Raw genomic sequence first — 27,968 nt, forward strand, 5'->3', positions numbered from 1 at the left:
GAATACCATCCAGTATTTTTCAATATAAGAAGTGTGCGGAAAGAAACATCTCTTTTCCGCTTCGCAATTTTTTTTTTTTTTTTTTTTTTTGAAAATTCAGAATTTATTGATAATTTTGAGATAATTCTATAGAATACGAAGAGATTTTTTAATGTAATTTTTGAAATTGGTAAAAGTTTATTCTCTTAATGACTTTTTTAGTCATATGCAATATTGTCCTACTGATTTATTCAACAAATTAATATAGGCAAAATTTGGTCAAGAGAGAAATAATGTTCAGCATTGGAAACTTTTCACTGCAGTATAGGTGCCAGCATTTGTAGACAAGAGTTGTTTCTCTGCCTGTTCATATTTGAAAGGCAACTTTTTGGACTTAATGCGACGTTTTAAATAAATCAGAAGTGCAAATAAAAAAAATTATCAATGAATCAGTATCAGTATTTGGCAAATTCTGGACATGTGACGTTTTGAATATGAACATGTTACGTGCGCACGGGTATGTGAAACGTTTCACTTTTCGAGTAAGAAAATAGAAACTTCATAGTATTAACTTTAATAAAATTAGTCTATTCAGTGTAATGTAGGTATACTTACATTTTATACACCAGAAAAGTAATTATAATTTTAAAACGAAATATGTCACACACGAAATTTAAAAACAATTTATTAATTTCTTACAAAACAGAAAAAGAAAATAAGAAAAATAGCGACATATTCTTCAATACGTTCTATTAAAAACCACGATATTTACCTTTTATTGGTAGTAAGATATTTCAAGACGAATTAAATTTATAATTACTAATAAAAGAGATATGACTAACGATTACAATAAATTGATCAATATACTTTTCCAACACGATTTTTAATATTTTAAATTTGTTGACCATCATATACTTACGTAAAAAATTATGATTCTTAAACATTTTATTTAAAAATTGCTAATTTTAGACGAAAATGTAGATTAAAGACCAAGCTAAATATCTCCTTATTCACTTTTTCATAGTTCTTTTATTATTTCACCTAGTTATGATCATTCAATGGTTATAACTTTGTGATAAAGTTAAATCATTTAAACTTTTTGAACTCACTGTAATTTACATGATTGTTATATCCTCATTTGTAAAATATATCAGCAAATACTCAATATGACTGTGAATGTTACTAAGAAAATTTACAGCAGGATTATTAAGCAAATAATTTTGTATAAATTATCTCCATAACTAAGCATAGAAGAGACAATATGTAACCCAATACGAGTAATAATAACGGGCTTATAATATCATCGATTGTTAAAGTTTGAAATTCCGAACGTAACATCTGTTTACGATATTCAGAGTAATCGATTTTTTCCACGATTCCAGATTCGAACAGACGATGGACGCTGTGAGGAAAGGAAATTTCGTGTAAATATATCAAAGCCTGGTTAAAATATAAAAAAAAAACAAGACTATAACTTACATATTGTTTACTTTCTTCGAAAAGGGAAAATCCTTCTTCATTCCGTAAGCTTCACTAAATACAGAAAATGAATCGGTCGAAATTACGTACTTGTGTAAATCTTCTTTTTTGATTAATTTTTGCATCAAATAACTATTCTGTATAAAAGCAAAATGTTCCTGTTCTACTCTCTCTATGGCTCTCGACGCTTCTAGAAAGTTGTCGTTTCGTAAGATGTGATCTCGTAGTATTTCAGCAGTCTTTAATTTGGAATTCTGACAAGACGTTTACTAAGTTATGATGTGAAAATATACACTATTTGTTTATTACTTTATAATTATGTACAATAGCTTTACTCACGAAAATGGATAGCCATAAAGCAGATTTTGCGTTTGTTCCACAGGAATATTCACCTTTATTGACGAAAGCTGCTAACTCATCGAATGTTTTCGGAACAGGTTTAGGTAAAGGATACGTCATGAATGACATTAAAGTGCCGCTATAACTAGATACTAAAACAAGGACAGACAACCACCATATTCCTATCAGAAATCTGGATCTGAATTTTTTTATTGAATCCAAATTCATTCCTGAAAATCCAAAATTCAATTTAAAAATAAAGGTAATGTTATATGAAGGTAATGTTTCATCTTACCCTTATTCAAGAAAGTAGAAAATAAACTCCAGAAAACTTTATTTCTTGGCCAATATATTTCCATATCTTGTGCAGTTAAATCTCGTTCTATTACTTTGTGTAAAACCAATCCAAATATAATTACGGTAACAATTATCAATATCCATATCTAGAATATATAAATATTGTAATTACTGTCAAATTATTAGTTTTCAGACAAGAATTTCTTACCGTAATTGAGAACGGAGCTATGATCGATTTCCAGTTGGAAATCATTTCCGGAGCTTTAACAACAAAAACGGTTAACTGAAATGCTATTGCAGTAGAAAATTCTAGAGCAGAGTAACGATCCAAAGTAATATATAATGGAACAATTGCCATGTCTGCTTCCTAGTCTCAGAAAAATAAGTTAATTACATTATTAAAATTATCTGAAGTCGTAAAAGAGTGTATTGCAGGTAAGTTCAGTGATGTCTTTTACGACTCCAGATATATTTATTATTTAATATTACTCAATAATATTTATATACAAATATACTTGATGTTGATCCAGGATATCTTCAATTTGAAGGTCAAGACTATTTACCAAAATTAATCATTTTTGAGTTTTTTTCTCCCCCTTTTATCACATCCTATACTTCGTAAGTAACAGTTAAACGGCTTTAGGAAAAGACTTCATTAAAACGACAAGTAATATATAATTAACACAAATTTACACAAAAGTTTAAAATTGATATCAAACGTTGACCTTTTATTAGAGGATCTGACGTTTCTTACAATAAAAACTGTGGTTACATATTCTCACCATGCTATCATGTCCTTAATTTTTTTAACACCCAAAACTACCACTATGGTCAGATCCAGTCATTTAAAAGGGCTAAAAAGATGATAGTATAGTAAGAAAATGTAACCACTGTTTTTAATTTAAGAAACGTCGGATCCTGTAATAAAAAGTAGACGGTTGATATCAATTTTAAACTTTTGTGTGAATTTTAACTATATATTACTTGTCGATTTAATGAAGTCTTTTCTTCGAGTCGTTTAATTGTTACTTCTATGGTTGATAAAAGAAATAGAAAAACTTTAAAATGATGAATTGTTGTAAATAGTCTTAACCTTCAATAATATTTATTAGTTTTCAGATTATTTTTTAATATGCTGCTTATACAGAGGTTGGGCTAAATAATTCGAACACCCTTTGATGTGCACAGTCAAACTGAACACTTCCTGAAACTCCTGCAAATTGAGGAATCGCCTTGTTTTCTTTGTTTACGTGGCATATATGACTGGACCTAAACTTCATTACTTTTTGTGTTGAAATATTTACTTGCTTAGTTTTAGCGTGCAAATATTTCAGACCTAACAAACTTCCAAAAAAATACGATTGTTGGTGCATGGGTATTAGTATCAGTGAAAACCTGCGATCCCTACTGTATACAGATAATATCGGTATAAATGGCAGGGCTGCAATACCTAAACCTGTCTTCACTCCCCTAAACATCTAACAACTTGTGTAGTAATTAAAACATGATTATTAGAAACATGAAAATATATGATATAATCAGATAAATCAATTTTTTCTGTGTCTCCTACTTCCGGTGGTGTTTATGTCTAAACATCACCCATTGATTCTCAGCCATAAACACCACTGGGTACTAAGTAAAACAGACAGTCAAGCATGGCAGAAGTTTCCGTATTTTGGAGTGCGATTTTATTTAACTCCTTGAGTCCGAAATTTGTGCTCAAAGGTAAAGCAACAGTCTACAAAAATCGCCATATTCTGAGTTACCAAATTTTGTGTATTTGCATATTTTGAGTGACCATGAAGATGGCAATGCAATTATTCAAGATAACAATGTTTCCATCCACTCTACTGGATGTATGCTGTGTTGATTCGGGAAATATCTAACTGAACTTAATTATCTATCCTGACAACCACAATCACCAGACTTAAATATTACTGAACTTGTGGATTCTTCAAAAAAGTAAGTAGAAAACTTTCACCACTCACTCTCATCAAGAAATTTGCATGAATATTAGTTTGAAGAATGGTACAGAATCGACATTGATGTTATTTCTAATTTATACTTATTAATTTCTCTGCGTATTTCGACTGTGTTATCTGCAAAAGGAGTCATACCTCTGATTAATAATCAAAAAGTGATCTTTTGTTGGTGATCGAATTGTTTTGTCTCACCTCCGTGTTTCCCTTCTTTACGTTTCACTTTCCTAAATATATCCAAATTATACTATTAAAAGTTTCATTTATATTTGGCATAGCCATTAATTTTTCTAATATGTAAAGTGTGCAAATATCATATTAAACTCCGTGTACAAATTATATTACACACTCTGGTTTCTTAAAATATTTTCAGAATTAAGATTCTTTAGAAAAATTAAATAACGCAGGGTTTTCAAACTGTCAAGGGTAAAAAATTAAATGTAAATATGAACATTATAAACATGTTTATCAGTTATATTATTAGGGGTGTAAAGATATGAGTGGAATAAAAATGTGATTTTCCTTAACGTTTACTGATGACTATATGAGCGCAACACTCAATGCTGATGGCTGGTCGTAGAGATGAGTCTGACAGCAGGCTGATGCATGTAGTTTTCTAGGCTTTGTCACGTATCTGACTTCTAAATACTGACTAATTTCTTATAGAAACTTTTCGCAGGTGAATTTAAACCAGATGAAATCAGAGAACAGAATTTTCCAGTGTACTTAAAACAGATTATGTACTGCAGCTACACGATTTTACCATTCCTAACACTTGTTAACATAGTCCTGTAAGCTACTTTTGTAAAATATTTCAAATCATTCATTTCTTTTGCCTTCCAAAAATCTACCGTTTATCTAACATTTTTTCGTTGCTGATAACATATCAAACTGTGCCGAAACGAGACTAGAGAGTAACGAACTTAGACAAGTATTGTTATGCAGTTTTCCGTCAAGGTATTGTTCGATAACAAATGACAAATATGTACTTTGTTAGGATGAACGAAGCGCATATTTCTTTAAGAATGGAATATCAATGTGTTATCAATACTGATATTTCATTCACCTTTCCTCACAGGTAGTTATTCATTTTCAAAAATGAACATGGCTGAAATTGTATGAACCCTCCTGCTATTTCTTTTAGATAGATAACTTTCTCAATGAAAACAACTTTGCTACTCATGGAACAATAAGTATTTTTAGTGAGTAACAGAAAATGAAAATATCGACACGTAAAATGCACCTACGTATCCTCTCTTTTTAAAAATTTATTCAGAAAGTTTTTACTTCTCTCAGGTGTTCTCTTTAATCCGTTTGAAGCCAGTACCAATCAAATTACACGAATTTACTAGACATATGCCATTTAAAATTAAGAAAATCTTTACAATAAACATTTTGCTAATATTTACTCTTTATAATAAACAAATATGGCTGTTTTTTGTATAGTGACCATAGTTAATTATAGTAAGCATACTATTAGTTCACTTTTCCGTTACATTGTGTTACTTTATTAAACTAGCCAATTTTTAATTCAATTGAAGTTTTAATTAATAATATATCAGCAGATATAAGAAGAGGATTTTACTACATCTTTTCTAAGATACGAATGGTTATCTTGATTGCATACTATATTGGAAAAATTAATAAAAGTTTCATCGTGTGGAGTAAGAAATGATAAATAATAGTTTATAAATATTTTGTATTTCCTCAGTTAAATACGTAAATAAGTTTCATTTAATGCGGCATCAAATACTTCAATTTAGAATAATATATAATGTTTTCGCTTACCTTTCTCGCTACTTTTCCAGCCATTTCAGTCCACGTTCCATTTTCCAGCAATCGTCCGAAATATTCGTCTATTGGCTTAACTATGCTATAACTAATTATATAGAGATAATTAGAATTCTTTACATGAATTTCGAAACATAATCATTAAAATTGTTTTTTAAGCAAAACAGTTTATTAAATATCAGTCAAAACCGTGGAATTTTATTTATGGTTCAGTAGAAAGACGTTGGTCCGGCACTTATGTGACCAGAGTAGTGACGAATTATCGAATATGGTGCATCACCGAAATTTTTTTATTTTTTCAAAGTACAAAATTTGCTGAAAAAACATTGCTATACATTTTGTACCAATGCAAGCTGCTGTATGCTTGGATTTCATCTTCAAGCTAATCAAAGAATGTACGTAAGCTTTTTAATCAGCTTGAAAATGCTACAGGCTAATTAAAGTTATGTGCAGAAGTATATATAACACAAAATACACAGATTTTTATATACTCTATATAGAATATAACTTAATTAATAAGTTCGCACATTTTGAGTCTTTTATGTGAGAGGTTTAACTTTAAAAGTTATTATTTTTCTAATATATTTTTCCGTAGTAAAGAAATTTGTACTTTTTTCTCTATACGTTTCCATTCAAAAGATTTTCCTGCTTAGATAGACTTAAATTTTTGTCTACCCTAATCTATGTTCAACATTAAACTTAGTCAATGGCAGTTACGTGTTAAGAAAGATAGTTCTTACTTAAGAACATCTTAAGAAATATTTTTAGTTGGGTCCCTATAAAATCTTAACCAAATTCTACTGTATATTTCTATTTAGTAATTGTAACTTCTTTCGTTTGCTATTTAAGAATTATTTAAGCTAAAAGAACATTGAAAGTATTTCTGAAAATACCGAAATTTGAGTTTATGCTGTAGAGCATCGAACACACGAAAATGAAGTCCTCCTGTCATTTTACTCTCAGATTCGTCAAGTGTTACAAAATTCGGATTCTGAAATACATAAAAAGGCAAGTGTAATAAAGTACAGCTATGTTCTAAATGTGTACATTGTGCGTTTTACCTTCATTGCAGCTAACTTCCATTCGTACGTATCGTTTACATCAACTGTAGAAATTATATAATTAACTAAAATGTAATAACAATTTAACTGAATTTTAAAATACATTTGCTATTTAGCTTTAATATAATTAATTTTTAACTGTTTATATTAAGAATTTGGAAAATATAAAAATATTATATTTTCATAATATTAATATATAATCTATATTGTAATTATTTGCACTATCGTTTATAGTTTTATTTAATTATTTATGATTGTATTTATATTTTAATATAATTCGTATTATATTCATTTGATTTTGGTGCTCCACGCATTATTTTGCGATCAGTTTATTTTAATTATTGAAAATTAACCCGTTTAAAGACAAATTTTGGTAATTTACGTAATGTTTCCAGTGATGTGAACTGTATTTTGGTATTGAATTTTGGTATTTAATTGTTAAATTTGCGACTGTATTGAATTAAAATAATTTAATTAAATAATGAATAAATTACAGAAATTACTTCTAACCAAAATAATTGTGTAATGTTACTTATATATTTTTCCAAGTGCAATAAAATCATAAAATTAGATATGACCCACTTCTAACGAACAAGAGTTCTTTTGTTTACTGAGTTATAAACAATTAGCGATTTATTGATTTCGCAGTGGGGTTTCAAATTTATCTGCAATTATCAAATACGCGTAATCTATTATTAAATTTTTGACTATTTCCTTGAAGAAGTAGAAAGTAGAATTGAACAGAACATTATTTTGTTAAAGATCTCCATATATATATATATATATATATATTTATCTATCTCAACAAATTACATCCAAAAGTTTAATCAAAGATAAGTGGAATAATTTTAAAATAAGTGATGTTGCTGGATATTTTTAAATACATGTTAAACTCTACGCTACTGTTATTTTCAGTAGAAAACGAAGTATACAAATAAGAGAGATTTCGTCCGAAGTTTTCATCTTTAAAACGTGGAGCGCTGCCACGCTGGAATCCTAGAAGTTTGACAATGGCGTTTGGAACGTCGAGTATGACGTTTTAAACGCCTTATCTAGGATACTGTTTATTTCATACTGTAAAGATATTTCCATTTTAATGATTGTCATCTGCTTCTAATTACTACTCTTCTGTGTTTAATTGCAATATTAAAATTACAAAGTAAAATAGAAAGAATTAAGGAATGAAATATATTTTATCTGAAGTAAATAATATTTATAATAATTGAAATTAATAATTCTTACCTTCATTCGAAGAAATATAATTGAAATTCTCGAAAACTGAGACAAACAGGAGAAGATTCATTGTCCCCGTTGCACCGAATTTTACTTTCTCTTTGTAAAGTCAATATGATATAAATTCATTAGACATTGTTTATTTTTTATTGTAGTTATGGAAACGACATATATAATTTCAATTTACTTGTATATTCAGATTCGTGAGAGTTGCTTATCACACTTAAATGATCGATATTATAGTCATTTAATCAGAGAAACAATTTATAATAATATTAACGTTTAAACAGATATAATTCTTTTGATATTTATATTTTCTCAAATTCACGAGTTCGATATATTGTTATCATTTTGCACTCATATTTCGAATAAGTAAAATTATTAACACAAACATAAGAAAACAATCTTTGAAAGAACCATGAAAACAGCATGTTCCACCTGTTCCTGTTTCTAGTTAAATGTTTATTCGTGTTCTTTTTACTGTAACTTAATAGAAAAAAAAAGAAGTTTTCGCGTTATATCAAACATTATAGAATTACACACTCCCCTTAATTTCAACGTTCAGTTTATCAAAATTCGTATTAATTTCTAGAACAAAGTACAGTTTACCAATGTACGCAATCAATTTATGTCTGGAACGAACGTATGACGTAATATTAATAATAAGTAAACCAGAAATTTGATAACGGCATTTGATCTATAATCTTAAAGAACCTCAGTTGTATAGAATTTTAAATCATACACGAAATAATATTTCGCATTTGTTCACATATACCTGCTTTTATGATCGTTTAGAAGAATTTAATATGACTTTTATGAACTTTTATTTATTTACATTAAGAGCTATAAAATATGATTTTAGTTTTTAATAGTGAAAAAAATTATTTGTGAATTTGGCGAGAACAAGTGCATACACTTCACTTCTTTTTTTGATATTTTATTGATTAATATAGATTAAATTGAATTGACATTAATTAACACAAGTAGAATTTCCACAGGCTAGTTGCTGAATAACAAAACGTGTTTGATTTGTATTGTTTTCATTTGATATCGTGACTAAATCACTATAAATGAAAATACGATAATAACTGATATTTGCATTATTCTGTTTTAAAAAAAAAGGCTATTATAATAATTGCTCGATATTTTAACGGAAAATAATAGCAGTTATTTTCTATATACTGTATATTCGTTTAAAAATATTAATTTTCTTTTATAAAATATTAATCGCATCGTGAAATACGGAACTATATAATAAAGTAGAATCATATTTATTGTAAAAGTTTTGAAATTCTTATGAAAATATAAAGTAATGAGCAATTGTTTATTGTGACGTTTATTATTTATTTTTTAATCTGTTTAATATTTCAAGTATTATTTATAGAATTGTCTTTATAATTAAAGTACTTTTCGTGTAGAATGGGAAAAAGAATATAAATTTCGTTCTTTTATATTGAGGTTATATATTGTTTTCGTTAATTTTAATTTTCTGTATGGTAATTAAAATTAACGAGTAGGGGAAGGTGGGTCAAGATGAGGACTTTAAGGTTTGAAAAGTCATAAGATCGCAACCACTTTGATGAGAACGATAATTTTTTATTCTCAGCAACTACAACATTTGATAATATATAATTAATATTTGAAAAACGTTTTTAAAAACAAGATAATTTAATATTTTATAATTACATGTAAATGCACCATCTTGCCCCACCCATGGAGTAAGATGGGGATATTGTTTTTATATACAAGACGGACAAATTAAATGGTTAAACTGTCGTTTTCTTTAATATTGGCACAAGAACAATGTGCCCATTTATCACAACGACTATATTTAGCCTAACTCTCTGTAGGTGCAGATTATAGCCATCCACAATAGAAGCATTCTGTGTCATTTGTCTTTTGTTTCTTTTTAGGCCTACCCATGCTGATGCCTGTAACTTTTGATTTTACGGAAATTCTTTTGGTAAACAAAAACCGTTTTCCTGGGGATGCCGAAACTGTTGTTGATTGTTTTTGCTGTTCCATCAGCTGTTTTTACTCTCCTTCTGCTATTTTCGATTTTTTTTCTTGGATCCAACATGTGGAATTGGCATTATTTATATGGGAGAGACTTGAGTAAAAACTGAATGAGTAGGGCTACTTGTAGTAGTGTAATCAGTGACCGCTTCTGCACCCAGATTAGACATACCTCTGTTTTCGTGGTTTTGGTTGTCCCAAAACGAGCATCCTGTATACTGCTGCTGAAAAAACCTGATTGTCGTCTCTGCAGTAATAATGTCCGCCTCCGAAAATACTTCTGGATTCATTGGCCATATTCATGGTTAACCTGGGACAAGACAGAGTACCCCATCTTGCCCTTACATGCATTTTTCATACTGACTGCAAACACAGGTCAATTTTATTTCAAAACTAAACAATTACAGTCTTAAAGGTTACTACGAATATCATAATATCTTCATCTAAAAGGGAATGTACAAGTTCACAATGATGCTTACTTTGTAGAAACGTTGTAGCAGGCGTAAAATTTGATGAAGTATTGCTAAAACATAAAAAAAAGTGTCTTACTTCCAAACAAAAAGAGCGATTCGGACTCTCGTCCCGTGATTCCTTTTGAGATTGACATTTAGTTCCTAAATAACAGATAGATGAAAGCACGTTAACCACGAATAAACAGACGTCCCCACCTTGCATCATCTTTCCCTAATTATTTACTGTGACATAGTCACCGTGTTAGACTGAAGTTTTTAATCATATTTTTAATTTATTTAATTTAAAATATATATTTTCACCTCAAATCTGTAGCGCCATGATCTTGTACATAATATTTTTCCTGTTAGCAATATAGTGAAGTCGACCATCTATCTAACTCCGTTCAGGGAAAAGATTTTGAATTCAAATAACGTAACTTTCGGTGCATACCAGGAATTGTTATATACTTAATCCGGTTTCCTCTCAATAGGTTTTTTAGATTTTGTCTCGGATTTTAACTGTCTAACTTCGTTCTCGAGATTCATGAGGCACAGACAGGAGACAGTGAAATTTATAAGTCTAATTATTTACAACATAATTGAGCTGGATATTTCCAAATTGCAGCTGAATTATGTTGTAAATAATTTCGAGAAAGTATTAAGTCAATAACATAATGAAATTTAAGCAGCTTAATTTTTACAATTTGTAATGGACTACGAGTTTACTTAAACTAATAAATACATTTTCTGGTGTAGGGGAGACCGAGGCTAGTTGTCACAGTTTTTAGTCATTTCTAGTTTTAGGGTCTATAATATCAATTTATTTAGGTTTAAATGAAAATGTATACACTTACATATCTTTTAATTTGGTTTATAATAAATGTATGAACATTTAATAATTTTTTGTCATAGTTATTAATTTTTCCATAAAACTGTGTCACCCTGTGACAACATATCCCTGCACGGGGTATGTTGTCACAGGTAGCCTAAGTCTCACATTTCCTGAGTTTATTATGTTAAATTATGTTTGATTATGTTAAATTATGCTTAATATGACATTTACTTGTATCAATTCTATAAAGAAAATAGACTACTGATTTATTATTATTTATTTTGCGAAAGACAATTAACTCAAATCTTTACATATCATCTTCAGAATCACAGTTGTGACAACCATAAAATGGATTTACATCCGTACATAGCTCGTGAGACCAATTTTTACATCTGGTGCACCGAATCCATTTTTCCTTGGATCGGCTATAACTCTCACCACAAACCAAACAGAAGGTTTTTTTCTTCCTCTTCTGATGAGTCAGTCTAAGCAGCTGATCTTTTCTTTATTTTACTAGAGGCAGGCTTGTGTCTTGAAGACGCTTTTCTTTTAACCTCTGTGCTTTTAGAATTTTTTCGTGACTTCTCATCTGTCAATATAGCAGACTTGCATTTTCTTCTGTTTCGACGGTTACCCTTTCTTCCTCCTGCCTTTGGTAGTGACCGAATAACCTCCGGAGAAATTATTGAACATGAATGGGACTTAGCAGCTACTAAGGTTTTCGCATTTGGTGGAGTACCAGATGGACCAGAAGTTGAAGGTATGTTTGGATTTGGAGTTTCTGCACATGTATTGGTTAGTAATTTATTTATTATAAATGAATCTGTATGAGTTGCTGAATCTTCTGTGTTATTTGATCGTTCTATGAAAATGTTTTCGGCTGCAGATGCAGGGCTGTTCGGATCTTGACGATCTGTGACATAGCTTGGAAGAAAATCTTGATCGGTGAAAATATCTCTGTTGAATGGATAAATTCCAAACACGCGAAATCCAGATATTATATTATTTGGCACAACTGCTAATGGAAGTGCTAAAGGGACAATACCTGGAATGTCATAGATGGTGATAGTTTTCCCTGGATTAGTCTTCATCCACAAAGCAAATGCAGAGTTGATACATTTTTTTAAGGGGCCGAAAACACTCCGGTCTAGAGGCTGGAGCTTGTGGCTGCAGGGTGGGGGAAAAGATAAAATAACGACACCGTTGTCTTTTGAGAAATTTAATCCGGGGATTGAGAGGTGAGTCTCGTAGTTATCAAGCAATAACAGCATTTAGTAGTTTCAACGAGATGCTTCAAAAATATTAGAAATTGCTCCTTTTTCATTCAGCCGGATTGGTTTGCTGTTCCTAATAGAACCTGGAAGAGAATTTTGCAGAAAATGGTCCCTAAAGTGTACTCGAGGAAACACAAATAACGGCGGAATGCTGTTTTCAGAAGCAGATACTGCAAGAGCCATAGTTACTGGTTTCAGCTGAGGTGATAGAACCAATTTGACGAAATCCTTTTCTAGCAACAACAAGATCAGGACGTTGCACTGTAGTTATTTCAGTTTCATCCACATTGTAAATGTCATTGGGAAAGAAATGGTAACGCTTAAATAAGTTTTCTAATTTTGTGAAAAGGGCATCCGCATTTGTCTTATTGAAACTTGTGGCTATAAATAGACTGGTGGCTTGGGGTGTTCGTATCGATAGTCTAGGATGCCTTTTTAGGAATCCTGTAAACCAATCAGGGCGTGTCATTAGGATATCACTCCAGATTTGAGGAAACGGTTTGTTAAGCGCTGTTGCATAGTAATATGCTAATTTAAGTACTTGTTTTCGCTTAACCCAAAATAAATATCGGAAACTTTTTCCAACTCCAACTCCTCATCACCGGTAAAGACTTGTCTGCTCTTTTTATAACCCATTTGAACCGTAGAGCTTCCAGAATCAAGTTTTTCGTCAGTTATTTTCTTGCAGAATCTTGCTAAAGTTCTGTAATGGATATTGTATTGGCTGAACATCATTTTTAATTGCTTTGGCAGCTCTTAGTAAAACGTCTTCAGGTGGGGCATTTCTATCAATTTTCCTTTTATAATTTCGTACCATCTGGATAAAGAGAAGAACAAACTAATTGGAGTAATGTTTTCCCCTTTCTAATTGTAAAACTATAACGTATGATGATAAAAAATCGCTTTCCATCTCTTTTAATAAAAAGATTGTACACTAAACGGGGTAAGTTGTCACAGTGACAACTTACCACGTTTGATGTGTGACAATTTGCCCCAAATAAACTTTCTTAACAAATCAGTTCATAGTTTCTATTTCAAAATAGAAAATTCGATTGCTCATAATGTATATATACATTAAGGACCCACCTAATAGGAAATATAGTTGTTACTCACCTTTAACTAATTGCAAGTTTTCAAACGGCACAAAACATGACGCATCAAAATTTTGGCGACTTGCCGTAAATCTTTTAACCGCTAATTAACGGAAAACAATGCAACGGATATTATTCGAATTTTGTGATGACGTAGGCGAGCGGTAAACGAATCTACTCCAAGATGATGTGACCGTTTAGTTTTGATTATGTAGGCGCTATTTGCACTGTGACAACATGCCCCTTGTGACACTAGCCCCAGTCTCCCCTATTCCTGGTGATCTAATTTGATGGCACTGAAGACGACTTAGTTATTTCAAATTTTTCTAATGTTTTAAAACATCCCGCCTGCTTTTTTAATTGAAATTACAAATACTTACAAGTTTACATGTACTTTCGTCAGTACGGTTCAGCCCGATATGATGGCCTATGATAACATCAACATTACAAAACGACTCTCCTTATTTTAGATGTCTTAACAATAGACGTGTGTTGTTTCACTAATAATTAAAATAATTAAAATAAGAATAATTATTCATTACAGCAATTTATTCAAACTATAACAGAGTGAATCAATTTGATCCTTTCATCCTAATTTAAAAATAAGTTATAAAAAAGTTGCTTACAAAAGCTTTTATTATACATTTAAATAATACATTTGTTATCACGAATGAAACAATACTAACTTTGACCAATAACGTTTTCAGTTAGCAGACATCGTAAATAAGCGACAGACTCATAATCAACTTGAAATTGGCTTTCCTTACGCAGCTTAATTTCAGAATTTGTCATCTGTAGAGCATTTGTTTGATCAGATGGTACGCCAGCTTTGGCTACCTATATAAGTTAACATATTGTGCCTGCGTGTTTCCATGCATGACATGGATAAATATAGTTCCTTCTCATTCCTGGATTCCTGGATAAATGTATCTTTGAGTATGAACTGTAACTGTAAGTGCTGTAGTTCCACAGGAAATTGTCCGTTTCATGTGTTCAATCAATAAACAACAAAACCTAGTTCCAATTGAATTTAATCGAGTTGAAAAACCTAACACAGTCCTTGCTTCAACAAGAACTAATAATAATAATAATAAGATTAATAAGGCTAGACTAGGAAATAAACTAGATTCTATATATATATATATATGGTATCTAGTTTATTATATATATATAAAGATAGATTATACCTTTTCAATAGCCAAGATAAAACTCGCCGTTAGTAACTTAAAAGTAAGAAAATCATCTAAACCCGACAATATTAAAAAGGAAATGTTAAAACAACTTCCTATCAATATCTTTAATAATATCTCAACTATATATAACTTGTTTCAATGAACTAAAACTTACTCTTTATTCTGGAAGCAAATCTTTTTTAAAATGATCTATCAAAAAACCACCAACGAGTTGTTAACTTTTCTGGCAATAGCATTTAAAACTGTGTGTTTCGCCATCTGTTATAATATTTTATCAAAAAACATTTATATAATAAACTGTTGAAAATAGCAGAAAGCTAAATTTTGAGGATGGGACGAGTTTTATAAAAAAAACAAACTAAATAAATAAATAAAAAGAAAAGAAATTGTAAATACTAACAACGAGTAAAATCTTTAATAAGTCCGATCCTAGTAGGAATATGACACACCATCCCCTCTATCTTCTCACCTCCTAGACCTTTAATCACCAAAATTTTATGACTTTAATCCCTCTAATACACAATCCTTCCTGCAAAATTTCAGAACTTTTCGACATAAGAAATGTGTTATTAATAGAGGGGACTGAATGGTTATTGACGTTTCACGGTGGAATTTTTATTTTTTATTTATAACATAAACTTTTTTTAATACAGTGGACCCCCGATATAACGCGCATGTCGGGCGGGAAACAACACCCGCGTTATAAGGTGAACCGCGTTATACCGAGTGGCGCGGTGTAACGCGGTTCACCTTTTTACTTTAGCAATAATGTCAAGCTTTTCTTTCACATTGTAAGCTTTTCTTTTACTCATCATGCATACAATAATTAAACACTATTCAAAATACATTCAGGAACTCAATACATACACAATTACTCAATACGTGGTAACAATAAAATGCACTACTCACTAACGCCGCACGGACCTGTATAAACATGTTTGAGCTTATCGTGTCGCGATCATCGCCCGCGCTATAACCGAGTACGCGATATAGTGAGTAGCGCTATAACGAAGGTCCACTGTATTTGCATTAAAGCATAATTTATTTCTGTTTGATAAAAGTAATTTCATTATTAGTTAAAAATAACAAATTAGACATTTAATTCGCTCACGTTCCGAAACAGTTTATAGTACCTGAACAGAATGACATTTAGCGAGTGAAGTTTATAATAGGCCATTAGAACCATAAGTAATTTCCCACTTGAAGTCCAAATTTTTTCCTTCGATCGATTCGAGTTATCCAAGTTGCCTTGTGTGTGCATGTGTTCATCCGTTTTTCTTCAATTTGACCAAATGTAATAAATTATATTTTTATTTGACTAAATTTATTAACTTCAACTACAACATAAATGTATAAATTTAAAAATTACATTAAATAAAACATTATCCTAATACAAAAATTCTTCAAACAGACGTGGTACTTATCCCTATGAGTATATTTCGTTTTCAAGCCACAATGAATTCAACTTGAATATATACTTAATTAATTAAAAGAGAATATTTAACGTAAAATATGATTTATGACAATTCAAACAAAATAATAATTACTTTATTATAACAAGAAAATTCATCATTTCTAACGCTTCAATTACTGACATTTTTGATGAAGCAAGTTACAACGATTTGTTCTGTTGAAATATGAATTTCGAAAAAAGCGACAAAACAACCAAGCGTAAGAGAAGGACATGCCATTTAACAACAACAGAGTCATGTTGGTCTGTTCGCAATATTTCCTGCTATAATACATGTATGCTGTTAACAAATTAAGAAAACAACCCATAAACATTTGGGCAATTTGCATTATAGTAACTGTCATGGCAATAAACACAGGTACTTTTACCTTCATTGCCGTCACAGTGTAATAAGAATACATGAAGCTGTGTACAAACATATTCAGCGTCATACACCAATATATGCTGGACGATTCATTGGAATTGACGTGCCATATTGAAATCAGAGTTAAAGCATGATGATACCAATGCAAAAATATTACCTTACGTTTACGAAGGACAATAAATAATGTATCTCCGAGTTCAATAAGTTTCGACCATGTAAATACAGACACCCAGAATGCAATCGGGTGATGTTTTAATGCAAAGCTAAGGTTGCACACGGAAAACATAAATCCGAACTCTCGAATTAAAATCCACAACCCTGGAAGTAATCTTAAGGTGCCACAAATACTGAATGTCGCCAGTAGTATATTCCAGATGACAAGTTGCCAACGAAGCTGAAACGGAGGCCTGGATTTCATATAATTTTGCAAAGAAAAAATAATTATTACGTATGCTAATGACATAGGAACGGCATAAGGTGAAAGACTCTGAGTCCACTTATTGTCTACGTATTGATGTAAATATTCTTCTGCATACAGTGATCTAAATTCTCCTCTTTGTGTGGAATTTTCGAGATTTTCCATAATGTTCTAAAAAATTAATAAAATGAGCATTATTCATAATTTACTTTTTACATACCGTAAATACTAAATTAACGTATTATTCGTTAAGTAAAAAATACATATAAAACCTAGTCAATGCAATTTGTGCTTTTCCAAAGGATGTAATAAAGATTCTGTAAATGCAAAACGTTTGGCTAAATAATGGCTTGTAATGTAAGAATGCATGAAGATATGTCCGGAAATAACACAGCAATCTTGTTGAATGGTTACAATAGCACATGGTAATAGTCAAGTGTAGAAAATTCAAAAGTGTATTTAAACAAAACGAAAACCAAATGAATAGCCAAGCTCAAGTGTATTCTTCCTAATTATCTGTTAGATCATAATTCGGATTATAGCGGGTTCTCTCCCGTTTCGGACTGGTCTTGCGCCCAAAATTTTCCAGTCCCTGCTTTTCTTGTTTTTGTTGTTGTTGTATTACGTAAATATAACTCCTGTGGGTTTTACGTTGGTCTTTATTTATTTATGTTCTTTTACAGATAAAGCATGGATCTAATAAAAGTAAAGGAATCTAAGTTATTTTGACGGTAGAAATAAAGAATTGGCGTAAACTTGCCGAAAAGTTTAACAGGATACAGCAAAGGCTCTATTGCATGAAACGCTTTTAGTTGTCACAAGCTTTACCGGTTACAAATCACAAGCGAAATATGTTGAATAAAAACTTTGTAACAAATTATAAGTAACTTTGTAACTTTGTAACAAATTATAATTTGTAATTATAAATTATAATTATAATTTGTAATATTTGTATTTATTCTATTTGTATTATAATTTGTAATATTTGTATTTATTGTATTTGTATTATAATTTGTTTATATTTGTAATTGTAACTTATAATTACAAATTATAACTTATAAATTATGTATACAAATTATAACTTTGCTGACAGTAGTGAGCATTTTTTACTGCATAAAGTTACTTATATCAATAACAAGTCATTATACAAGTACTTTGCTACAAACTGTAAGTATTATACGCCTTGTGCCTGTAACATATGTCTTACAGGTGAATCGAGAACTCAAGATTCAGCACAGTTTAATATCCTTAATTATATGTTTTCTGCTTGCTTATTATTAATGTTCTACTGCATAATTCTGCGATAATATAAAATATGTCGATCTAATCTGTAAGATACGCAGAACACTTAGATGCAAGAATTAATATATTTTAGTAAAAAGTTATCCTGAATAATTTTGAAGGATGAGAAAATAATTCAAGATGAAGAAAGTCTCCGGAGTCTTTATAAATTAAATATATAAACAATTCAACAGTTCTAATAATAAAACTCGACATAAAATAACATATATTTACAAATATTTTAAACAATACTTACTGATATACGATAATATATCTTAATGTAATCAATAAAAAATTTTTGTCTTGAGACAGATTTATATTATCTCACTTTCATAGGTCGTTACGTTGCTTTGACACTGTACGGAAATGATGAAATTGTTTTCCGGATTTTCATAATTAAATGAAGTTATTACGAAACATTTTACGCCAATTTAATAAAAAAATGTTTAAAACATTTAACATAACAAAATAAATAAATTATTCTCTTCTGTTTGTTAAAACAAGAAGCAATTGTCATAATAGAAGTGAACCCATTCCATACAACATGCCAATGCGCGATAATCTAATACTGACGGGAGGTAGATTTAAGAGGGTGTGCAAGGAGCAGCTGCACTCCTTTCGGGCGTTTTTTCCGAGTAAGCCCAGGTAGATTAGGTAGTAAAATCTTTTTAGACACATGGCAAATCTTCTATATATTTCTGGATCCGCTATTGTATACAATACTGTAAGACAGTGAAGGTCACGAAGAGTTTCGAATATTAAGCATACCCGTATGACGTGAGCTGTATGATTAAACCTGTTATAAACTGACTTAATATAAAAGAAGATCCGACAGGTTTAGTTAGGTAGCATAAATGACGTCTTCAAGTAGAAGCTGTGAGCTAAATTATTCTTGTAGAATATATCGGTATTAAATTAATAAATAAAATTTGCAATTGATAAATTTAACACAAGATGGTAGCTTAGTCGCTTATCTTTACGCTAAATTACGTTGTTTAATCATTTTTGATTATACATTAATAGCTTGAGTGTAACCCGGATCTACTTGTTTACACTTTTTCATAAAACGTGTATTTATTGTTGATATACAAAAAATTTATATTTGATTTATATTAAAAGATTTTGTGTTATAAAATAAATCTTGGATATTTTTATTTTTAGGTGTAGATGAGTCAATATCCGTTTTGTATCAATATCCTATTTTGGAATTTCGTTATTCACACACAGACTTTTTTAAATAAGCAAAAATTTTAAAATTAGCAATGAATAAATTACACCTTTTTTTACTTTTTCAATCGTTATATATAACAGAGAAAAAGTACGGCAACTGGTGAAAAAAATGACCCAAGAATTTTGCATTTTTGGACTCGCGAGACTTTCAAACGTCGAGAAATAAAAAAGCTTGTTTTGTTTCTCTGCATGTATGTTAGTGTGGGGGGGTCGTGATTTTGTTAGCCCAATTTAAAAACTGATACCTGCTGAAGTTTCTGTCGAAAATTTGTGAAAGTTTGCAGGGAGATTTCTGTATTCGGGGAAGTAATACTATTAAATTTTGGTAATTAAAGATCAGGGGGTACGAAACTTCAGGGAGGTCATATGTCATATCTCTAATGGAGTCGGTTTTAATAAATATCTTACTTATTGTTAACATCTGAAATTTTTTTATAAAACTCTTCTTTAGCTTTAAATTAAGCTATTCGCCATATTACAATAAATAATAATATAAAAATATTTTTAAATAATATGTAACAGATGGCGCCACCACATTATTTTAATTTTTTTTTATCTGAAAGTTACGAAAGCCGCTTCTGAATTTTTTATTTTTATAATGTATAACAGCAAAATCAGAAAATCTTAACAATCTTAATCTCACTAAGTTTGTTACATAATATAATCTTACACTTTACATATTAAACGCTTACTTCAAAAATGTTCTAACAATATTCGGTAAATAATCGTAAGTTTCAGTTAAATTTGAATTTATATAGAGTAATTGTTATTTTTATTTATTTAAAAAGCCACTAAAGAATGACTGAACAAAAATAAACAAACACAATACATCATTAATTTATGTTTAACTTCAAGTGATACATAATTTAATATACTGAAATCTAAAGTTAAATACTGAAATATAAAGATATATTGAAAATTTTACTTTCATTTACAATATAACACAAATACAGTTTTTCGTCTCTTATACTTCATTAATGCAATCAAATACAAAATTGCAGTAAATACCAGTTTTAATAACATTCAAATAAAAATAATTGGTAATTTACTTCGTTTAAAATTATGAAAACTCTTCTCTGAATTACAAGTTGTAATCAAGACAATTTCTCATCAGTCATCTTTCCGCTGCAGCACAGTGAAATTACGTCCTTTGATTAAGTATGTATTTATAAATAAACGAAGAAACAATACAGTATAAGAAACATCTACGGACAATGAAAAAATATCAGGTGATAATTTTGTTCACAATATTTTCCTGTAAAATACTGATTTGCAGCACATAGAATAACAAAACAAGCCATGATAATTTGAAGAATTTGACTTATTGTAATTATCATTGCAATATCCTTTACCGAGGTACCTTTATTTTCATTGCTTTTGCAGCAAAATATAAATACATGAAGCTATGAACCAACAAATTCATTACGCCATACCAATAACCAGTAGAAATTTTGCCCGAAACATTGTATGTTGTTAAAATCAAAGTTAAACTATGATGGTACCAATGCAAGAATATTAATTTCTGTTTCCGAAAGACGATAAATAATGTATCTCCCATTTCAATGATTTTTGAACATGCAAATATACAAACCCAGAATTCAGTGGGGTGATGTTTTAAAGAAAACATTCAATCAATTCAAAATTTATATATTTTGATAGATATTTTTCAACACAGAGCGGTTCGAATTGTCCTTTATACTTGGCGACTTCGGTTGCATCATCTGAAAAATAAAATTTATATTTTTTATTTTTTTATTTTTTATAATATTTTTTATAACATTTTAATCCGATTTTTGCTGATTTTTACACTTAGATTAGTATTTATACAATTCTTGTTTTTGTTTTTATTTTTAATGATTTCTACGCTTTCTTTGAATTTTCTGTTATATGTCTTTTTTTCTCTACGTAAAATACTTATTTTATTATCATCGATTTTACAATTATTTAACACACAATGATCATGGAATACTGAATTTAGTCTATTGTACTTTAAGTCGGCTATATGTTCTTTTACTCTTATTTTAAGTTTGCGTTTCGTTTCTCCTATATAGAAGTTAGTATTTTCACAAGTACTGTACATGGTATCTTATAAACTATGTTTTTCATATCATCTTTTTTTATCTTCTGTTTCTTTTTTCTTTGTTTAGCTTTAAGTCTGGAGAACAAATTTTCGTATTTAGGGGCAAGCTTTATATTATTTTTCCTCATCTCTATATCGATTTCCTCATACAGATTCCTAATGTATGGAAAGCTGGCATATTTTATTCTCGGTTCAGTTTTTTTATCCTTTGTTTTAATCTTATTATTAATTTTACTTTCCCTTTTATTAATCAATCTGCTTGGGTACCCGTCTAGAGCAAACTTTTTCTTTAATTCGTTAATATGTTTAAGTTTATTAATTTCTTTACTAGTTCTACTCTGTATTTTCTGGTATTCCATGTTAAAAATATTTTGTTTTATATATAATGGTATATTTGAAGTATACTTTATTGTAGTGTTAATTGAACATGGTTTTTTAAAAGGTTCGAAGTCTAATTCGTTTTCATTTCTTGTTATCATAACGTCTAGATATCTTATACTATTATCAGCTACATTTTCTTCTTCTATTTTAAATTGAATATCCTTATCTATATTATTTATTATGTTTTTGATTGTGCTAAGTTTTACTTCTGCATCATTATATATAATTAGAACGTCATCTACATATCTTTTATAATATTTTATGCCTGTTATGTTATTGATCTCTTCATCGATATTTATCATTGTTATTTCGGCCAGTTTAGGACCTATGACAGACCCCATGCAAATACCATTATTCTGCGTGTAATATTCTTCATCTATCTCGAAATAATTGCTCATATACGTAAATTCTATTAATTCTATGATATATGATTCTACTTCTATTTTTTTAAGTTTATCTTCAATTAGTTCTCATTTTATCGACAGGTACATATCGATCACGTCTAGGCTAGTCATTTTTGATGTTTTTTCTATTTTCACGTTTCTTAGACTATCCAAAAGTTCTTCTGTGTTTTGAATAGAGTGTTTCGAATTATGATATTTTTTAAGTTTTTGTTTTAGGAATTTTTCAGGATTATATAATATAGCAAATTTAAAATCAACTATGGGTCTTACTTTTTCTCCCATTTTGTGAGTCTTCAGTTGCACATTCAGTTTGGGTGTTCTGTCATTATCTTGGTTGAGGATAAACTCTTTTGCTGCTCTTGTGATTTTATTAAGTTTTTGCAGTTTTGTAACTCTCTTTTTTAATTCTTCATATAGAATTTCTTTCGGATTAATTGGTAGTTTTCGAAATTTGTTGCCTCCCACTATTTCTAGTTGTTTTAACTTAACCCAATTTTGGGTTACTATAATGATTTGTTTAGTTTTATCGGCTTTAATGGGATCTAGCTGATTATCTCTTAGAAATTTAAGCAATGTTTCTATCTCGTTTTTATATTTATAATAATTTTTATCTGTTTATAGTTATTTTTATTAATATAGAAAATTTATATTAATAATGTATATATATACAACTCGTAATATTGAGCTACTAAATTTCTTTGAGTATTGTGCTGTTGCATGTAATTTTGTATATTTGAAAATTTGATGAATAATAAATTTGAAAAATTTTTACACATTTTAATATTATTTTACCAACATCTTTAGAAAACACATTAATTAAGCAATTGAATTTTAACACTATAAAAGCGGAGAAAAGTGGGTTTATTAAATGATAATTTGATACATAAATTTCCATGCAGTTGTCATTATTATTTATTTATTATTATTGTTATTATGTGGGAGAAACAGGAAGACAATTGAAAACGAGCAATTATTTAATCGTCACAATGCCGGGATGCAATTTTTAATCACATTTTTAATTTATTGACATAAAATATATGCTCTCTACCTGAAATCAGTAGTGGCTTTCCCTGTACATCATACTTTTTCTTTAACGATTTAGTCGTGCCGATCATCTATCTAACAACTTTTGAAGGAAAAAATTTTTGAATTGAAATAACATAACTTCCGATCCACACCGGACGTTCTTATGTAGTTAATTGGGGCCTTCTGCTCTAATTTTAACACTTTTATCTTGGCTTTCATCTGCCTTTCTCTCTTCTATATATTAAGGAAAGACAAACGAAAAGACAGCCGAAAGTGGGAATTTATAGGTCTTTTCCTGTTATTAGATATAATTATTTTTTCGACGGCCGGATGGCCGAGCGGTCAAGGTGGCAGCCTACCGCTCTGGGGGACCCGGGATCGAATCCGAACGGGTCGAATTATCCCCAGGAATTTTTCGGGGGGTGGTCTGTTCGGATATGTCAGGGCCCCGTCCCTCACCACCCGGTCGCCCCATTGTGGGCCTGGCCGAACCCATAATGGGCCGTCTATAAGAGGCCCTCTTAGTGCCCACAGGGCGGAAAGAGTTAAAGAAATATATATATATATATATATATATATAATTATTCTAATTCAGTTGTCACAGACAACTGTTTTAATTTATGTTGCTACATCTTACTTAACAGTGTTCAAATTTTATTGAAGAAAGAAGTTATTGAAGTTATTTAAACAAGATCATGAGAACATTTAAAAATTATAAAGCTTTAAAAAAATTATAAAATTATTCTAACTGGACTTAAAATCAACTTTTATTCTTTTATTTATTTATTTTCAATTTTATTATTATTATGTTGGGTTAAGTGAGATATACCCGGTTAACACCGGTGGCTGTGTACTATGCCGGACCAAAGTCAAGGCATAGTAACCAAAACAGAAATTAAAGAAGTGTATCAGTGTGTGTGTCTGTATTCAGGAATTTTCTCACAATATGACATGTATTCAATATAGTGGCCTTCTGTAGTGTGATGTATGTGTTTCTATTCAATTCTAATGTGCCCAGGCTTTTGTGTAGTGTGTGTGGTATGACACCTGTAGAGGAGAGAACAACAGGTACAATAAGCACCCTATCCATCCTCCACAGATGCCTTATTTCCTGGGCGAGTTCTGTGTACTTGCTAATTTTTTCAGTGCATGCGTTTTGTATATTGTGAGTGTTTGGAATGGATATGTCTATAATGTATGTGATTTTATTGTGTTTGTCAATGAGTGTGATGTCTGGTCTGTTGTGGTAAATTGTTTTATCTGTGATTATGGCTCTGTCGTAGTACATTTTGTGCGTGTTGTTTTCCAATACTGTCTGTGGAATGTATTTGTAGTATGGTTCGTGGATGTCTACTAATTTGTGTTTCTTTGCAAGCTCTTGGTGTATTATATTTGCTACTTGGTTATGTCTGTGTAAATAATCTGTCTGTGCCAAGAGCTTGCAACCAGAGGTGATGTGTTGTATAGTTTCTGGCATGATGTGACATTTTCTGCATGTGTCATTTGTGAGTGTTGCATCTTTGAGTATGTGTTTTCTGTAGTTTTTAGTATTTATGACCTGATCCTGTATGGCAATCATGAATCCTTCCGTCTCCCCAAAGAGGCATCCCCGAGCTAACCAGCTGTTTGACGCAGTTTTGTCAACAAAATCCTGGGCCAGATCGTAAGGATGCCTGCCATGGAGTGCCTTTCGAGCCCACGATTGCTTAATGGTGTCTATGCTTTTTATATGTTGTGTTGTGTCCATATTATGAGAGTGTAAGTTTAATGGTGTGTTATTCGAGTCTGCTAGAGTTACTGCTTTATGTAATTGTGATGTTTCTTGTTTTTTGTAGAAAAACTCTCGCAGTGACTGTATTTGTTTGTAGTGAAGGTTAACTATGTCAATCAGGCCACGTCCGCCATCTTTACGTGGAAGGGTTAATCTTTCTGTGGCGGATTTAGGATGATGTTGTTTATGCTTAGTAAGTGTTGTTCTTGTTTTCCTTTGGAGTTGCTCAAGATCAGTGTGAGTCCAATGTATAACTCCAAAAGAATATGTGAGTACTGGGATGACATATGTGTTTATTGCTTTAACTGTGTGTTTTGCATTTAATTGTGTTCTGAGAATAGCATTTAACCTACTTTGGTATTCTTTAATTAATCTTTGCTTTATTTGTGTATGTTCTGTTAGTTTGGCCTGTTGGAATCCTAAATACTTGTAGAACTCGCCCTCTTCCATGGATTCAATTATGTCTCCATTTCCAAGCGCAAAATCTTCTTTCTTCAGGATTCCTTTTTCTATGTGAACTGTTTTGCATTTATCTAGGCCAAATTCCATTTGTATGTCCTTGGTGTATGAATGTGTGATTTGTAGGAGTTGATGAAGTTGTTTTTGTGTGGATGCATAAAGTTTTATGTCATCCATGTACATGAGATGTGACAGTGTATACTGTGTTGTTTTTTCATGCCTGATATTGTAGCCATATTGTGTGTTGTTTAACATGTTGGATAATGGATTCAAGGCTAGGCAGAACCAGAGAGGACTCAAGGAATCTCCTTGAAAAATTCCTCGCCTAATAAAGATTTGGTTTGTTTGTATGGAAGTGTTATGAACCCTGAGATGTAGTGTTGTTCTCCAGTGCTGCATAGTGTTTTGGAAGAATGTAATGAGTGATGGATGTATTTTGTACATGTGTAGAATATGTAGCAGCCAACTGTGTGGAACACTGTCGAATGCTTTTCTGTAGTCTATATATGCCATGTGTATGTTTCTGTGTTGTTTGTGTGCTTGCCGTAGAATGACTGAATCTATGAGTAACTGTTCTTTGCATCCCTTGTGATTTCTACGGCAACCTTTTTGTTGTTCTGTTAGAATGTCGTGTTCTTCAATATGTTTGTATATTTTGTTTGCGATACAGGATGTCAATAATTTGTAGAGTGTTGGGAGACATGTAATTGGTCTGTATTGTGTGGGGTCTGTGGTATTGTTGTTTTTAGGTTTCATGTAGGTGATGCCCTGAGTAAGAAAATTTGGCATGTCTTGTGGATTGCTGATGATGTGTGTTAGATGTTTAGCTAGTTCCTGGTGCAGTGATGTAAACTTTTTGTACCAGAAATTGTGAATGTTGTCTACACCAGGTGTCTTCCAGTTGTGTGTTCTGTTAACAGTGTATTGGAAATCATGTATGCTTATTTCAACACAGGGCATAGTTGGTATGTTGTGTAAGTTTTTGTTCTCCTCCTCAATCCAGCCTGCTTCAGCATTGTGCGTGACAGCACTGGACCAAAGAGAAGACCAATATGTTGTGAGTTCTTCTTCTGTTGGTGTGCCACTGTGCTGTGTATCAGTGTTTGCTTTGTTATTAATTTGTCTGTAAAAGAGTTTTTCATTGTTTGTAAATAATTTATTTTGTTGTTTTCGTAGTGTACATGTTTTGTATCGTTTGAGTCTACGTGCTTTGGCAGCAAGTTTTTGTTTTAGTGTATCAATGTATTCTGTAATGTGTGTGTTGTGATGTTCATGTTTTGTATGCGTTTTTATTTTCTTAAAAATGTTTTTGAGCTGTTTCCTTAATTTGGGTGTTATGTTGTTTTTAGTGTATTGTGTCAGCCTGCCTAATTGCTGTCTAATGTCATTTATTTGTGTTTCTATTCTTCTCTGCCAGGCAGGCTTGTGATAGAATTGTGTTTTCTGTGTATTTGTCTGTGATTGTATTTTCAGTCCATGGTGTGTCACTACTGTGACTGCCCCAGCATAAACTAATGTATGAATGTCTGCGAGTGTAGAAATTGAATGAATGTAGTGTGGTAGTAAGTGAGTGTTTACATAATTTAGTGTTTTTCCTACTTCCTTCGACGTGTTGATTTTTGGTATTCGTGGTCTTTGTGTGGGATCTGTGCCTGTATATTTAGTGAGTGTTTCCTGAAATATAAGTGAGAGCGTATTAACTAAATCCATGTCTATGTTATCAGTGATGGATGAGGAAGTGTCTGTAGTATCATTAGTGGTAATTGTTGTATGTGTGTTATTATCAATGCTTGTTGCTGGATTATCCTGACAGGTTACATGATCTTCATTAATGTTAGATGTTTCTGTCTGTTGATGTATTTGATCAGCAACCTGTTGTTTGATAAGTTCAAGTGTTGTTTGTGGAATAAGGTTGTTGTGTATAATTGTTCTTTTTTGATCAACAACCCTTTGTTCGGTGACAGTGAGATGAGGATACTGTTGTGTGAATCTATGGTGTAGTTGTTGTCTGTATGCTGTCATGTTTGTTTCGAGTTTTGTGATGGTGTAATAAGTACGGATGATAAA

General features: G+C 30.9%; 2 protein-coding genes across 2 annotated transcripts; both read right to left on the minus strand.

Moving 5' to 3' along the window:
* Window positions 1-1,454: 1,454 nt before the first annotated feature.
* LOC136979489 (glutamate receptor ionotropic, delta-1-like) lies at window positions 1,455-10,464 on the minus strand. Its single transcript, XM_067275497.1, has 8 exons — window positions 10,347-10,464; window positions 6,926-6,990; window positions 6,758-6,855; window positions 5,862-5,952; window positions 2,303-2,461; window positions 2,093-2,240; window positions 1,798-2,027; window positions 1,455-1,712 (listed from the first exon to the last, which is right to left on the minus strand). Exons 1-8 carry the CDS (start codon window positions 10,462-10,464, stop codon window positions 1,455-1,457), a joined length of 1,167 nt encoding a protein of 388 aa, XP_067131598.1.
* Window positions 10,465-12,738: 2,274 nt separating this feature from the next.
* On the minus strand, window positions 12,739-27,940 carry LOC136979490 (uncharacterized). The gene is made up of 4 exons (XM_067275498.1): window positions 26,412-27,940; window positions 21,875-22,066; window positions 17,300-17,440; window positions 12,739-12,993 (listed from the first exon to the last, which is right to left on the minus strand). The coding sequence occupies exons 1-4, from the start codon at window positions 27,921-27,923 to the stop codon at window positions 12,739-12,741; spliced, it is 2,100 nt and encodes a 699-aa protein (XP_067131599.1). The 5' UTR covers window positions 27,924-27,940.
* Between the last annotated feature and the right edge of the window lie 28 nt (window positions 27,941-27,968).

The sequence above is a fragment of the Centruroides vittatus genome, unplaced genomic scaffold, assembly GCF_030686945.1.
Source record: "Centruroides vittatus isolate TY-2023 unplaced genomic scaffold, ASM3068694v2 contig_628, whole genome shotgun sequence".
In the NCBI taxonomy this organism is placed as follows: domain Eukaryota; kingdom Metazoa; phylum Arthropoda; class Arachnida; order Scorpiones; family Buthidae; genus Centruroides; species Centruroides vittatus.